Source organism: Petromyzon marinus, chromosome 9, assembly GCF_048934315.1.
Source record: "Petromyzon marinus isolate PM22_M1 ecotype Great Lakes invasive population chromosome 9, UKy_Petmar_22M1.pri1.0, whole genome shotgun sequence".
In the NCBI taxonomy this organism is placed as follows: Eukaryota; Metazoa; Chordata; class Hyperoartia; order Petromyzontiformes; family Petromyzontidae; genus Petromyzon; species Petromyzon marinus.
This window is the reverse complement of record NC_133675.1, coordinates 9,817,663-9,835,136: the sequence shown is the minus strand read 5'-3', so window position 1 is coordinate 9,835,136 and position 17,474 is coordinate 9,817,663. Positions and strand designations below refer to the sequence as shown.

Sequence of the window (17,474 nt, the reverse complement as noted above, 5' to 3'; positions counted from 1 at the left end):
GAGAAACAGCCATTAGGAGCGTGCACAGACAGAGGGAGAGGAGAACGACCGGGGCCGAGTTAAAAAAAATCAAATAAACATCGGAGCGAATTCTTCGCCTCAGCGGAATGGAGTGAGAGAGAGAGAGAGAATTGTTGCGCACCACGCACGATCGAAGAACGGCTTTGAGCAAGCAGACGGCTCGGCGTAGAGGACCTGGGGCTCCGGCACTTCCCATTACCCGACGCCATGGGGCTCTTCACACACAAATGAAATGCCGAAGTCTGAGCGCACCTGCGATCGCGGTTTCCTGGCCTCTGCAGGCACTGTGCTTGGGCCGCAGGGCGCGTCGCCACTCATTTGTGCATTTGTCCCAAGCTCGGGAGATGGGTAATTGAAACTGTCTGTTAGCGAAAGTTGGGAGCGTAGCGCCCTCGTGATACGCACGTGGTCTTTTCTCCCCGGCTTCTCTGGTTTTTGTCCCACGCTGCGGTAATCTCAAAGCCGAAAAGCTCACGACTGGAAATGGCCAAATATCCCAATGCAGCAGGACCCTCCTTACAACTAAAATATTGAAACTGAATGAGGCTTTGGCTGCGTAACGGGAATTATGACCGATGTATTATGCGACCCCGGGGGGCCTTCACCAGCTAGAAAACTACACCCACGCAGCGACACATTTCGACGAGGTGCCGCTCCTTACACGTGCCATCAAATTAAACGGGGGGGGGGGGATAACATTGCACGCATCCTACCGAACCCCCGCCACCGTTTCACAATGGAACACAACACACCCAGGTAAGACACCAAAGAAAAGTATGTGGGGGGGGGGGGGGCAGAGGGGAGAAAAAAAATCACCATCATCAGCAGCAATTTCATGTTTTTCTGCAAGAACCTACACTCGGGGAGTAGGAAAGTAAGGCTGAAAGAGAGTGCAACAAGAGGGTAGAGGGAGAGAGAAAGAGGGAGGGAGTGCGCCAGTGATGGGGAGTGAGAGATGTGCAGCCAAGATAAAGGAAGGAACGGTAATTAGCGCCATGCCACTTCTTTGCACAGCCTCCTGACAGGTTTCATGCCGTGAGCTCCGGGCTAGGCCAATTTGTACTCTGCCACGCTCTCGCTCCCCATCTCACCAGCTGTTGCCCAAATTAACCTTTCGAGGGCCACGACAGCCAGGAGCAGATTTGCGCTTAAGAGCCAACGAAGAACAGCCGATGGTGATTTGCAGCGTTTCACGCCGTCGCGGGAACCGTTAGGGTTTTAAACTGCGAACGTCATCCCGCGGTAAGGAAAGTCGACCGAGGCAGAAGGGACCGTGGCAGTGCAAAGCGGGATTTTGTGTGCGCGATCGCTTTAAGGACACGTTCGAGCGGCCCGGTGAGAGGCGCCGTCCGGACCGGCAAAAAAGCCACCCGGGTCCGCGCCTTCGCCGAAACCGTCACACGATGGCCCCCCACCCCCCCGCCCCCCGCGAGAGTTCGTAGACCCGCTCGGGCCCCGGCTGTGCTAAGGCGGGGAGCGCTCGGAAGAAGTCTGGGTTAAAAAACAGCAGTCGTTCTGGTCTATTTTTTACGCGCCTTACAGGGCAGCGGGCGCGTGACTTCCCAAACGCCTCGGCGTGAGGGGCGCACGACTTTCTCGCCGCTGGTAGACCGGAGTAGACGTGGCACGTGACTCGAGTAGCCGGAGCCTTAGCGAGAGGCACACTGGACGTGGGTACCTCCGGGTACGAAAATCCTTTCCAGGTCGCAGACCCTGCTGAGTCGTGACCCGTCTTGCAGCACAGCACAGCAATGCTAATTAATGGCGGCGGAATTGTTTTGACTTAATGTATGAGCAATCGCAGCTAGGTTGTGTTTGACAGTGTCATTTCGGTTTCTCAAAGAGGTTGAAAATTACCATGCTGAGGCTTAACATTGCTGGGAATGGGTAAGAAGCAGTTGGACTTGACAAAGCCCGGCTTTGATTATTGGTTCCACACTATGCTCCAACTGGCTCACAAAGGCAGCAGATTAGCATCGTTAGCTGTCCGTCAGAGCACTTTCGGGACAGAGGGGAGAACGGGGCCAACGTTTATGGATGAGTGTGTACGCCAGTGCACGTGCGTCTTCGTGTGTGCCTGTGTCTGTACGTGTGTCTGTACGTGTGTCTGTACGTGTGTCTGTACGTGTGTCTTTGTGGGGAGTGGTGGTGTAGCGGGTAGCACGCTGCGTTATGAACCCGATGACCCGAGTTTGATTTCCGCTCATGGCCAACACCAGCGACAGTTGTCTGAACCGGTCCTGGGCCTCCCCTAGGTCGAATCAGCCTCAAATTAATATCTAGTGTGATGTGTAAACATCGCCACTGGGGAGACAAAGGAGGCCGGGCGTTGTGCCAGACGCCCACCCCCTCGCATGCCGCGCTGGCCTTCGCTAGGCGCTCGCTAACAGCACTTGCCCCAACAGTCTGTACGTAAACGCGCATCTGCATATGACTGTGTGCATGCGCGCAAGCGTGCGCCTGCGTCCATGTGAATTCCCCGTGTGCGAGAATTTTCATGTGTGCGTGTGTGCATGTATGCATGCGCGTGCCTACTACCTGCATGTGCTTTGTGTGTGCTCGTGCGTGCGTGTACGTGTGTGCATGCGTGTACGTGTCTGTGTCTGCGCGTGTGCGTGCTGGTTAGCCTCGGCCACGAGAGAGCCTGTGCCCTGCTCCTGACTCGTGTCCTGGGCCTCCACCAACATCTGGCTTATGATGAACATTCCAGGCCTAGTGGGGGTTTTCATTTAAAAAAAATTATAATTTCTTTGGTCTATCGACTGCAAACAGGCAGTAAAATGGGCCATGTACTAAAAAAGGAACTTTGATTCATCAATATCACTTGTTAGTGTTTTAATGGCATTGCTTAGCACAAGCGCCGAATGCCAACAAAGGTGATCAAGATCTCAAAGCGCTAATTATATCGCAGCAGAAATTAGCTAAGACAATTTTTTTCTTTGATTCGGCGAGGTTATAGCAACTTTGGGGAAAAAGATGACGGATCGCAGAGCAGTCCTGAGGAAGGGAGCAAGAGAAATGAACTCTCCGGCACCATAGCATGTGAACACTAGGCGCGTGACTGACGATGCATTGATTAATCAATTAACACCAAGTGTTCCAAACATACCGATTGGGAGCGCGTGCGTGCGAGTTTGTGTGTTGCGTGAACGACTTATTGTTGACCTGTGTAAGATTTAAAGTGGTTGCGCTTTGGTGAAAACCCTGCAGCAGCCACTAGAGGCGCTAAATTAAACACAATACGTCAAATAGGATGACGGTTGCGAATGGTGCGCGGCGGAAATCATCTCGTGCCAAACGGACACAGGATGACACGGCAAAGTTAGCGAAACAAAATTCAATCTGAAATCATTATTTTAAACTCTGCCACACAACTTCCGAGTTGACGTCCTCGTGGATAGAACAAAACGATTCACGCTGTGGAACTGTCGCTCAAGGCACTGTTGCATGCGCACATTTTCCATGGCAACAAACATTCCTATCGTTCGTTACGACTGTTCCCGCTAAACAGCTTGCAAGTGAAACTTATTACGAACAAACTGCGCATCTGCGTGCCAATCCACTGCTGGACGAAGGCTGCCACAAACGGCGCGCGCATTCACGAGGCGAGGTGCAGCCAAAAGATGCCCCGTGAATTTGTGTCAATGTAGGCCACCAAGAATGGTGAGCTGTGCCGGCAGCCACGTTGTAAGCCACAATCACCTAAACTGTAAGGTCACCTATTTCTGTCGCTGTAGATGGTAATTCATTTTCAAAAACTTAAAAAAATGTACATTTTAGTAAGAGCAAGTAGGCCGGAATTTTTTATTATAAACTAAAATGAAACAAATTGTTATTTTACCAGGTAAGGCCCACTGAGCTATATAGCTCATTTTCAGAAGCGACCTGGCCACAAATGCTAGCTCAGCAAAGTGGCTTATCATGTAGAAATTTATAGCACCTAAATTCTCGAAAACGCAAGTTTCTAAAAATGGAGGGAAAAACCGGAGGAGCCTGAGAAAAATCCACACGAGGGTTGGGATCGAACCCATAATCTCCTGCATAGCGGGAAAGTAAGTTAACATTTGCTCATCCATTCAGCACATTGAACGATGTGGGGGCTTTCTCTTAGCACTTGGCTTTCCTCCCAGATACAGCGATCACTTCGAAAATCTACCGGCCTAACATCGCCAACAGAGACGGTATATTAATTTCAAAATCACCACTGTCATAATTATCATCATCACCATTATCATCATCGTACAAGAGATATAGATGTATCTTTATCAATGATCGAATACTTGAATAAATTACACACTGGCACAGCACCACAACGGACAATTAGCACATCGTCCGGTTCCAAAATCTTAAGGTAAAAAGAGGACCAAGAAAATGAAAGGAGGGTGGCAAGAGGAAAGGGCTCTCTGGCAAACAAAGCCGATATCACGCACAATATCGCGGCTCGAGTGGCCTGGACGTAAATCGCTTCGCCCTCGGATTAGAGCACAAAGGCTCAGTCTCCGCGGAGAGCCGATGACGAGTTGATTGCAACGCGCAAAAATGTTAATGCGGCCGCCGCATTGCAGAGCGAGCGAGCGGGGCCGGAGATGGCCGATCTCGGTGGATTATGCAAATGTTAAACCAACTGTGCGCGCACTCCGAGGGGCTTCCACGTCTGATCCCCGAGTGACTCTCTAATCGTCTCAAACGTCTCTGTTCGGGGGGTCAGCGTACAGAGTAGGGCATTGTGGGCGAGGACAATGAAGTTCAGGTTCGGTCAGCCTCGTGCGTGCGTGCGGACGTGCGGACGTTCTTGTGCTTTTGTTTCATCGCTTGGACGAGTTCAAATGGATTGCCCACCCCGCCCCCCCCCCTCCCCCAAAGTCCAGGTCTGGGAGGCTTTGTACCGAGCGTCGGGGAGCTGACGAACTCGGCGTGCGTTTGCGCTGGGAAGCCCGCGCCGTCACTGCCGCTGCCGCCCCTGGGTTTGCTCACGGCTTTCACTGGGAGGGTCCGGATCGCACCGAGAACGTGGATTACATACCTGCTTGACTTTCTGCGCTTCCCAGAGCTGCAAAAACAGAAAACAGAACAACGATTTTGACTTAAAACTTTCGTCACTGCAGGAATTCATATTCTATTAAGACCGCTTGTGTTGCGATTGAAACGTCATCAGGACCGCTTGTGTTGCGATCAAAACGTCGTGATATTTTTCATCACTTTCTTTTTCTATCTACGTGACTTTACCGAAAGAACCATAGCATGTAAAAACGATTGCTTTTATATGATTATTATTGTTGCTAGTATTCTTTATTTTATTCAATGTAACATTGACAGTAAAATGTTTTGGTTTTCACAGCCCTTCGTGAATCCACTGCCGTCAGTCATAATAATGCAAATTTCAACTTGTAACGCAACGCACAGTATTCACTCACTATCCAAAACAGGAGACGACTCAGAGGCGCCAGGAACCAGACAGGCGGGAATGCAGCCTCACGGTGCCAACAATTTCCCAAGCTCCATGTTCCTCTGCATAATAAGGTGCTATTATTGGCCAATTAAGGAGTGTTCACACGTGGGTGGAAACCGGAGCACTGGGAGAAAACCCACGCATGCAAGGGGGAAACACTCTATCCCACAGACGGAACTGGTGGCGTCCACAATTTTGCTGTACTGCATTCTCCTGGCGAGACAGGGAATGACACCTCCTGGACATCCACACAAAGGGAGCTTCACGTGATTTGTGTGATCCACTAACCCTCGCGTCTACAGTGCTGGATTAGAGGGGTGCGTAGCCACCACCGGCCGGATCATTACTTCACCACACTGGTCAGTGTGGCTTGGTGAATGAAGATTAAATAGTTATAATAATTGAGTCTTCATTCACCAACCACTAATAATTATTTTCAAAATAGCCCAAGTAGGTTTCCCACTGAACTGGACATAGGGTGGTGCTCACCTACTCTTCACAGCCCTGAGCTCGTGGTATGAAATCCACATTTCTTTGGCGAGAGAGTATTTATAAAAGATAACCGCTCTTGATTTCCTCATAAAGTTGTATATATTTTATTGAACCGAGATGGATCATGGGCTGAGTCGACCCCGACTGGAATTCGAACTCAAAGGCTTCCAACCAAAAGCCGCTGAGCCACCGGGGGCATATGGTCAAACAACTATTAAAATAAAAACCAGAGCAGTCTTCATTTGAGTATTTAACTTAACAATGCCATGACGTTTACATGCCACCCCATCATGCGACAAGACATTTCACTCTTACATTAGGGACGAAGTCAGACAAAATGTTAAATAAACCCCTGTGGGTTATCATCGTCAAGTCCAGACTTGCACATCTAAAATGTATGTCAGGTCGCACTATATCCGTAACACATAGGCCAGACCAAGATCAATAATAATTATATTAATATATTTACCAAGGAAAGTCTTCCTAAAATTACTGCAATTGTTGTCACGACTGTTCATAAGTATCGCTGCTTGTTGGAGTTCATTTTGAAAATAACATGAAATGCCAATTAATGATTCCAGTATTTAAAAAAAGAAAGGCTCTCTCTGAGTCTCTGCACACTGTTTTCAGGAGGGCCCGCTTCATTCGGATGTTTGGTCAATTCCATCAATGAGTGTTTTGGCATCGAACAAGCACTCACATTGACCCCCCCAGGCCTCAGCGTCGATGCCATCAAACCTTAACAACCAACTCCCCTTCGCTACGCGGAGTCAAAGGGGAATGGGACTTGGTCGAAGGTCAAATGTCAGCTTCCGACACAAGTGGCCGAAACCAGAGTTTGAGCCTCTCCCACTGACGAGATTGCACACGTGTGTTCCCGAAAAAAACCTACAAGCGAACTTTAAATTTGGATTCGGCATATTACAAAAATACACACAGTATGTTTCCATCACCAATGTAGAACCACGCAAACTTCTATGGTGGTGAGATGTTAACTACCTCGCCTGGTATACAGCAGGTTGTAAGTTCGATGCCAACCCTGACGCCTGTACATTTAAAGTTTGCATGTTCTCCCCGTTGGAGCGTGGATTTTTCTCTGGGTCCTCTAGTTTTTCCCTCCGCATTTAGAATCAACATCATGCGTTTAGAGTATTTGGCTGCTATACATTCCCACGTGATGATAAGCCACTTCGTTGAGCTATAATTTGTGACCAAATCGCTTCTGAAAAATAACTATATAGCTCAGTGTGCCTTAACTGGTCAAATTGAAAAAAAATGACATAGTTAGTAAAAATCAATGTATAGTCAGGGTTTTTCCCCGAGAATGATTTCTGTGAATCTCTAAGAAAATGTCAACCACTTCAACTATTCAATCCTCAGCTTTATATTAGATATATATGTTTTAAACTGCACTCGTATTTACCGGAATCGTGTTGGTAAGTAGAGATAATGATAATGAAATGCACGAATTAGTTAAGTACTATATTGGTAAATTAACTAATCAATTTAAGCGTCAATTACTGGCAGGATCCTGTTGAGAGGCAGAGAGAGATGTGTAAATTAAACCATTAAATTAGAGGGGGGGGGGGAGGTGGCAATGAAGCGATGAATTGGATTTATTAGCATCCATTTACCTTGCAGCCTTTTCCTTTTTCCTGGCCCATTTCCCAATTAAACAGCGCTACCAGCCAAGACAAGTCAATGTGGAAATGTCAGGGAAAAAACAAAGACAAGTGTCCCCCGGATAGAACAAACTGTAGGGGCAAGTGCTGTTAGCGAGTAGCAACCTATGTAGGCCGGCACGGCACACGAGGGAGGTGGGTGGCCAACACCACGCCCGGTCGCCTTTGTTTCCCCGGTGGCAATGTTAACGTACCGCACCAGGTACTCATTTAAGGCTGAGTCCACCTAGGCGAGGCCCACGACCGGTTCAGATAATCATCACTGGTGTTGGCCGTGAGCGGGACTCGAACTCGGGTAGCCGGGTTTGTAGCGCATCGCGCGAACCGCCACACTATCGCTCCCCACACACACACACATATATCCAAAAAAGACAAAGATTCCCCGCATAGCCTTAACAGACTGTAGGGGCAAGTGCTGTTAGCGAGCACCTATGAAGGCCGGCACGGCACACGAGGGGGTGGGTGGCCAACACCACGCCCGGCCGCCTTTGTCTCCGTAGCAGCGATGTTTACTACACACCGCACCAGGTACTCATTTGAGGCCGAGTCGACCTAGGGGAAGGCCAGGACACACACACACACGTGCCAAGTGGCCAGACTTGTGCTGCCATTTAATTGAAACCAAGTCAACTGAAAACCTGTCTTGAAGGGCGACCTTCTCGAGCAACACCGGTGACATCTGTGAGTTGGTTATTAATGCGGTGGCTCGAGATGTAAATTCATCACCTGGAACACCAACTGGGGGCTATCTTCATTTCATGGTCCCTTTGGCAATCGTGCATTCGGCTAAATAAACGATTAAGAAATGAGAAGGTATCTTCAAACATAAATGTATTTTGAGAGTGTGTGTGTGTGTGTACAATGCACACAATACATAAGTGAACGCCTCATTTACATACCAATTAAGCAGTTCACGTTGCAATTTCAAAGTATTGTGTTGAAAGGATGAACACAATTTGTTTATGACCCAATTAAGTGAATCAATGCAACTGCTAATTTAGCGTTAATTGGATAATAATTGTTGAAATATAGCAGGTAGGTATTAATTGTAAATTCATTTTTAAACGAACAGAAAATAACGGCTGTATTTAACGTACAGAAACACCACAAAAGCAGGCATATGAATACTATTCCATTGACATCACCGCATTTATTTCCTAAACCACAATTGTCATGTTTTCTCTTGTGAAGTCATATAATAATAACGTAATTGGATTATTTGAACAGGGACACTCAGAATGTATCACCACATGCAACAGTAAAGTGACTCAGCGACTAATTGCAATGTAAACAATTGCATATTATGCGGGAACGCTAACCGTTAATTCACGCAAACCAACCAACACGCGCCTTTTGAAATATTTCACATCGCGCGCCAAAATACACACGCACATCAGCGAACACCCAAGCAAATAAAAATGCGTTTGGGAAAACGAGCCAGATGGATACCGCACTGCGTTGAGAAGTTTGAGAAGTTCCTCAACGCAGCACGACGGATGTGGCTACGGATTCGTGCCGATCTCAAGCGAAAAGAATCATGGACGGCGGCGCTCGCGTGGTTCCAACGGCGGAACCTGCGTCGGCGGTACGCGCATGCGCACAAAGGCAAAGGATCCCCCCCCCCCCCCGTATAGCCTCGTCGGACTGTTGGGACAAGCGCTGTTGGCGAGCACCCACAAAGGGGGTGGGTGGCCGGAATCCACGCCCGGCCGCCTTTGTCTCCTCCCGGGCGGCGATAACTTTTACACATCGCACCAGCTGCTCGTTTGAGGCCGAGTCAAGCTAAGGGAGGCCCGGGACCGGTCCAGGCAATCGTCGCCGACGTTGTCCGCGAGCGGGAATCGAACTTCGGGTGGCCGGGTTCGTGGCGCAGGGCGCGCGAACCGCGGCGCGGCGCCGCCCCCACGCTCGCAGGCGCGTCGGCGTGCCTCTCCATCTCGGGCGCGAACCCGCGCGGACGTCACGCGCGGGTGACGCGCGTGACGTCACGCGCGCGGACGTCACGCGCGGGTGACGCGCGCGTGACGTCACGCGCGCGGACGTCACGCGCGGGTGACGCCCGAGGTCGCGCTACCTGCTTGTCCGTCACCCCGGGATGAGCGACGCCTTTCTTGTAGTCGTCGAGGGTCTCCACGGCTCGCAGCAGCTCCGCCTGGGCCGGGGTCGGCGGTTCGCAACGGAGCGGCGGGCAACGACGAACGTGACAACAGGTGGGGTGGAGAGGGGGCGGGGCGGGGGGGGGGGAGCATTCCGAGCAAAACAAGGAACGGGAGAGGGGGGGAAAAAAAAAACGTTAAACGTAAAGTTAGGTAAAATCAACGAGACAAAATGGATTTTTTTTTTTTAAACATCACCGCAACATTTGGTTCACTTCACGGAGACAGATGGACCGAGGGGCTCCACCCATGCGCATATCCGAGGGGGAGGCGGGGGGGTGTAAGTTGGTGGAGGGGGGGGGGGGCAGGAGGGGTGTTGAATCGGTTCCTGTCGCCGCACAACAAACCCCAATTAGCGCGAACGAGATGACTCTTACGCCACCGGATCAAAGCGAGAGGCCTGGGCCCTCCTAGGGGCCACTGCGAAGCCGAATTAATTAGTTTCTTGAGCGTAATGATGAGAACGGAGCCGAGTGCAAAGGAACTCCCGCTGTCTCTCCCCGCGAAATAGCGGTGACGGGGAAAAAAAAAAATACCCGCCCTCGCTCTGCACCCTCATTATCCACCTGTTAGGAGACCAGCCCCCCCCCACCTGCCCTCCTTGCCCTCAACCCCCCCCCCCCCCAAAAACCTTCCCTTAATGCCTTCCCACGTCTAGTTATTTATTTACATCGTATTTCTCCTCCTTCGCACATTCTTGTGGGGCCAATTTTGTCTTTGGGCACAGGGAAGGGAAGAAAAAAAAACCATTCGCAATTCAAAAATCGGCTTCTTATTAGCCGGCGACTAAACACCTCTTAAGCAAACGTCAGAAACCGCGAGACATTTCCACACCCTCTGAACTCGGAGGCCAACTGTCACAATAGCCCCATGCAGCGGTGTCTTTTTTAGAATGTGAATAACACCGCGAGAGCCAACGTGGCGCACGTTGCCCGCGCGCCACAGTGCGCGCGACCGGTTTAACGAATAACACGTACGTACGCACGGACGGACGTCCGCGAATTTTCGTTGGGAGAGCAAATTACGATAAAAGCAAACGGCGCGAAGAAGATACTGGAATTTTTGAGGGAATGGCAACGAACGGGATCTTACGCGCAATCCACCCCGCACTCAAGTGATTTGGAAGTTATTAAAACATATAATGGGCCCGGAGGTTCTTATAAATTAAATACGCCAGTTCAAACAAATTAGCCCTTTAAACTTTAAATTAACGTCAACCAAGAAAGGTTTTTTTTTTTCTCAACTGCAAGCACGTGGGATCGTTTTTCATGTTTCCCAGCAGAAAATTTGAAATTACCAGGCAAATGCGAGCACTTAAAATGTTCCCTTTGGCTACGAGACTGTTTTTAAAAACTGATGTGCCATGCTGTTAAAGCAATTTACATATTCAATATTTTTTTTCTCATTTGTAACTGAAGTCAAATTCTTTTATGCAAATTAATCTTTCACTCTAATCACTTTGCTTGTTCAAAAGTTGCTTCCAGTTTAATATGTTTTTTCATAATAATCGTAAAAAAAAAATAACTTCTGCGGGAGGATTCGTAATAAAGAGGTCGTGTTCTTTGTTATAATTACAAAATACTTCCATTAAACAAGTGACTTTAATAAGCGCAGCTCACCAACATAATTTCTGTGGGTACTGGCAATTACAGTAATGACAGTATAATGTAACGTGTAGTCAATTTCTGATTATATATCCAGGGCTGCTCGTGTACACGCGGGGCGCCGCGGTCGTACACACGCGCGTATGTGTCCACGGACCACACGTTTGGACGCGTGGCGCCCCACGCTCGTGTCCACGCACGCTCGTGTCCACGCACGCTCGTGTCCACGCACGCACGCGCGGCGCTCCGCGTTTAACAACGTTCCTGCAATTACGAGCAATCTTCGCGTCAGGCAGGCACAGGCGCACGCACTTCAAGCCGGTCCACAGGCTCCGCCGCGCTCCTTCAGCGAGCGTATTTATACGACGCCTCGCTGTCGGAGACACTGCGTAATTTTTCTGTTGGCCAATGCTTGAAATGTATATGCCGTATATATCGACGGGTATACTGGACGTGGCGTGTGGAGGGCCTTCATTCAGGAGTGGACTGACAAAAGGCCTGTAAATCATGACCATCATCGCTTTACTACGGGTGGTGAATAATTTTGAGAAAACGTCTTCCCTTGAATGGCGAAAGCGCGTCACATTGTTCGACTCGCCCTGTGACAGGCGTTTCGTTAATTTCTCAACGTAATCTCAGTGTGGCTGTTCCAGTAGAAACAAAGGCATACATGTAAATGGAGAGAGAACGTTCACCATCTCAGATTTTTTGACAACAAAGATATGAGCTGTCACTCATTAAGTTCATCATCATCGTTAGATATTCATTTTAGCCATGCGGTGGTGGCTATGCTTGTGGCCTGTAATCCAGGGTTGGTGGATTACCGCAAAAATGTTGTGAAACTTCCTTCCTGTGGGCGTGGATGTTACCATACCCTGATTCGCCAGGAGAAGGCGATACAACAATTGTGAACTAATCTCCATCCGTTACCAAAAGTACCGGGATAGATTGTTCCAGTTTCCTCCCACATATCAAATAATCATCATAAATTGTCTGATAATGTCTTGAAATAAAAACCCTGTGTTGTAACACTCTTCGGAAAAGGAGTCGTTGGACACAGCGCAACTTTCCTGGATGAATAATGATTGTAATTTTTGTTAAACATAAACAGATATCATGTGTTGTTATGCAAACATGCATGCATGGGGAGTGTATACAGGTGTATGTCAGTATTCTCACAAGGGGACGCACTTGTAACTGACACGCTGTTGCTCAATTACATTGTGCAGTATTGATAGCTTTCTTATGTAAATTGAGTTATACAATCTGAATAACTTTGGAGGATATTGCAACTCTACTGGGAAACAGTTCGAATGTCTAGCCACCCGTTGCCGCAATTCAATTCTTGAAATCGAATGAAATAACATCAGTCTACAAGACATCTTCTGAAATTTATAGATGGTTCACACATGACATTAAAGTTTACATACGGTGAGGGAAAAAAAGTATTTGATCCCCATGCTGATTTTGTACGTTTGCCCACTGACAAAGAAATTGATCAGTCTATCATTTTAATGGTAGGTTTATTTGAACAGTGAGAGACAGAATAACAACAAGAAAATCCAGAAAAACGCATGTCACAAAATGTATCAATTGATTTGCATTTTAATGAGGGAAATAAGTATTTGACCCCCTCTCAATCAAAAAGATTTCTGGCTCCCAGGTGTCTTTTATACAGGTAACGAGCTGAGATTAGGAGCACACTCTGAAAGAGAGTGCTCCTAATCTCAGCTTGTTACCTGTATATTAGGAGCACACTCTTAAAGGGAGTGCTTCTAATCTCAGCTTGTTACCTGTATGAAAGACACCTGTCCACAGAAGCAATCAATCAATCAGATTCCAAACTCTCCACCATGGCCAAGACCAAAGAGCTCTCCAAGGATGTCAGGGACAAGATTGTAGACCTACACAAGGCTGGAATGGGCTACAAGACCATTGCCAAGCAGCTTGGTGAGAAGGTGACAACAGTTGGTGCGATTATTCGCAAATGGAAGAAACACAAAAGAACTGTCAATCTCCCTCGGCCTGGGGCTCCATGTAAGATCTCACCTCGTGGCGTTGCAATGATCATGAGAACGGTGAGGAATCAGCCCAGAACTACACGGGAGGATCTTGTCAATGCTCTCAAGGCAGCTCGGACCATAGTCACCAAGGAAAACTATAGGTAACACACTACGCCGTGAAGGACTGAAATCCTGCAGCATCCGCAAGGTTCCCCTGCTCAAGAAAGCACTTGTACATGCTCGTTTGAAGTTTGCCAATGAACATCTGAATGATTCAGAGGACAACTGGGTGAAAGTGTTGTGGTCAGGTGAGATCAAAATGGAGCTCTTTGGCATCAACTCAACTCACCGTCTTTGGAGGAGGAGGAATGCTGCCTATGACCCCAAGAACACCATCCCCACCGTCAAACATGTAGGTGGAAACATTATGCTTTGGGGATGTTTTTCTGCTAAGGGGACAAGACAACTTAACTGCATCAAAGGGACGATGGACGGGGCCATGTACCATCAAATCTTGGGTGAGAACCTCCTTCCCTCAGCCAGAGCACTGAAAATGGGTCGTGGATGGGTATTCCAGCATGACAATGACCCAAAACACACGGCCAAGGCAACAAAGGAGTGGCTCAAGAAGAAGCACATTAAGGTCCTGGAGTGGCATAGCCAGTCTCCAGACCTTAATCCCATGAAAATATATGTGGAGGGAGCTGAAGGTTCGAGTTGCCAAACGTCAGCCTCGAAACCTTAATGACTTGGAGAAGATCTGCAAAGAGGAGTGGTACAAAATCTCTTCTGAGATGTGTGCAAACCTGATGGCCAACTACAAGAAACGTCTGACCTCTGTGATTGCCAACAAGGGTTTTGCCACCAAGTACTAAGTCATGTTTTTCAGAGGGGTCAAATACTTATTTCCCTCATTAAAATGCAAATCAATTCATAACATTTTTGTCATGTGTTTTTCTGGATTTTGTTGTTGTTATTCTGTCTCTCACTGTTAAACTAAACCTACCATTAAAATTATAGACTGATCATTTCCTTGTCAGTGGGCAAACGTACAAAATCAGCAGGGGATCAAATACTTTTTTCCCTCACTGTAATGCATTCTCCCACGAAGACTTTGATCATCACTCTGACCATGAACCAATGGCACTGACAATTTTTAATTACGGATAAATATGGCACATTACACAACAAGACAGACGCCAACGTAAGTTACAATTAAAACGTACCATTCAGCCTTGATAAGAAAATCAACATCATACGGCAAAAACCACCAAACGATAATCAACACGAGGAGGAAATCGAGACAACATGCCACAGATAAATGAATCTATTTCAGCACATATCACGCAGATTAACGCGAAAGTACGTATCTTATTTTCAACCCAAGTCACATCAAAGCTTCGCATCAGACTATAAAATTCTTGTTTTTTTCCCACGCATCTCAATGTATCGTCCTTTTTGCCGCCAGTGAATTTCGGTGATAAACAGCTGAGAATGATAGCGGCGTTCTCTGCAAGCATTGCATTGTGTCAGTTAGCGTTGAGTGTCACTGTGATGCAGCGTCTCATGATTTATGTCTCTTACTAAATAAAAAAGGTGAGCAAACTCTTGTTTAAAAAAACAGCAATGGCTATCGACTCGCATTACCTCAACACAAAGGACCTTAAATCTTTAAGTGGCGTCGGTTTACCTCCCTCACCAGTTGCCGCTTTTGTTTTAAAAGTCGCATCAAGTAAAAAAAAGAGACATCGCGGTACCGTGCATCATTGTGCATCCGGATGAAAATGAATGTGGATATTCAGCCACAAACAAACAGCTGCATACTCTATTTTTACTGCATTTTTTCACAATGACATAATCCGCGAAAGTGCACACATCTCCTTCGTGAAAAGGAAAACTGAAGACAAGCCAAAAGCGTGCGACTGCAGCCATGTAAACCCCAAAACATCGAGCGCATAAGAGCGAGCCGCCAAAGTCTGCGCTCCTTCAACGGAAGCGCAAAACTACCGAAGCTCTGTTGTGGCCTGCAAACATCGACTATTCGCATTTAGCGCCTGAACATATCCCAATGAAATAGAACCCACTTCTGTATAAAGGCCTCCCCCCACCCCGCCCGCCCGCCAGCCCGCCCCCGTGTCGTGTCAGCCGTGGTGGTTTATTTGACTATACTTCACCCCGCTGGTCATAAAAGAGTGCTAAACTGGGGATGGCGGGGGGAGGAGGAGGGGGGGGGAGGAGGAGGGGCCGGGGAGCAGGACCTGTTCAGAAATTCGCTCACCACTGATGTGTCAACCGTCGCCGGGAATCGAACCCGGATGGTCAGGTGCATGGCGCAGCACCTGAATGCCTACACACGCTGTTGCCCCTCAACCACAACTGCACTGTAACTCATCAAAAGGGGAAATTGTTATTCATTATGACTATGACGAGCATAAGCATTGCTACACGTACCTGTAAAAAAAAATATTAAAAGTGCAACTGTGTACGATGAACGTCAACGCGTTCGCGAGCGCTTGCTCCACCGTACAATTGGTCGCGGTGCGTCTTCGAAGCAAGCACTGCATCACGCAGACGTAACATTCATTTTCATAGCGCACCTCGTCGTCGTTAACGAGGTTTAACTACCCCCTGCGCGTGTATTTGTTTGCCAGCCTTAATTATGTGCTCACCGTCGTCACCTGCCCCGACAGCCTTTCAGTGGGCTTCATACGAGGCATCCTGCTGGTGGCGTGGCATCGGTGAAATTTAGCGAATAACAAAAAAATAAGCAAACAGAGATACACCTGCGACGGTCGGAAATAACTCGGGAGGCCGTGCCTTCATTGAATTATTTCATCTGTAAGTTATGTGTGCATGACGAAGGTGAGGGAGGGGGTGGTGGGGTGGGAAGAACCTCATAATATAAGAACATCCAATTACTTGTAAAGAGCCCGAGGTCCCTTTAAGCTCTCAAATCAATTGTGAATAGATTACACTTCAATAGCCCTATAGCACGAGTGGTGGAATATTGATTGGTGCTCCGCAAGCCTCAACATTCCTCTGGCCCCTCTCCTCGCACACGTGTGCACGGCTCGGCTCCACAGCCCAAGGCTTAAATCCAGATTTTCTTTGTTAAACTCAGTTATAGCACTTGAATTAAAAGTGCCAATCCTATTCACGGCAAACACACACACACACTCACGGACGTATGTACGTACGTAGGTATATATGTGCGTGTGAAATAGTTTTTGAGTAATGGTCTGTCAGCTAAAACATTGATTTGTTCCTTTCCATTCAAGTATTACATTTTAATAAACTTAAGTACGGGCGTTGAACGAGCATTACTATGTTTTATTAAACATTTCTTAAAACGCCGAAGATGTATTTTTTATTTCTTTAGAATGCCGTAAAATTATCCCCGTGTGTTTTAGTTTTTCCCCCCTTTCGCGCCAGTGATGAATGTTGACATTTTTCATAAATTGAACAAAAATATATATTGCTGTATGCATTATCGTCGTCATCATCATAATCATCGCCGTCATCGGCCATGGTCGATCCACTGCTGTATGAAGGCCTCCCCAAAGCCGTCGCCATCTCACACGTGCACGCACAACGGCGCGTTTCTAAAAATGCACCTTTAAAAAAAACGCACCTGGGCTAAGACGCACACACACGATGTGACACGCACACACGATGTGACACACACACGCGCACACACGATGTGACACGCACACGCACACGTGCACACGTGCACACGCGCACGGCACAGCGTCGTGCTTCTAATTCGATACCGATAGGACACAACGAGAAGCTCGCTCGTTACGAAAGCCAAACGCGCCGCACTCCCCTTACAGGCGGTAATCATAATAATAATAAAAAAAAAACGTCTGGGAATTTTGCTTCGAGTGTCATTGCGGCTTCGCGTGCCACATTTCCAATCGTTCACAATCGGTGTTTTACACTATGATGCGTGCAAGGTGATTCTAGACTCGGGCATGCAACTATTACCTCGATGTGCACGTCCTCCCCATTTGTACGCCGGTTGGAGATGCGGTCTCGCACTTGGGATGAATTATAAATCCAATTTG

At 47.9% G+C, this 17,474-nt stretch overlaps 1 protein-coding gene across 4 annotated transcripts in view; it reads right to left on the bottom strand.

Annotated features, from left to right (window-relative positions):
- Positions 1–17,474, bottom strand: part of SFXN5 (sideroflexin 5) — a 151,573-nt gene that overhangs the window by 113,375 nt on the left and 20,724 nt on the right. For all 4 annotated transcript variants that reach the window (XM_076065890.1, XM_076065891.1, XM_032950529.2 and 1 more), the window contains exons 3-4: positions 9,719–9,796; positions 5,045–5,071 (exon numbers count right to left, since the gene is read on the bottom strand). In XM_076065890.1, the coding sequence (XP_075922005.1) occupies positions 5,045–5,071; positions 9,719–9,796 (105 nt within the window). The remainder of the gene's footprint in view (positions 1–5,044; positions 5,072–9,718; positions 9,797–17,474) is intronic.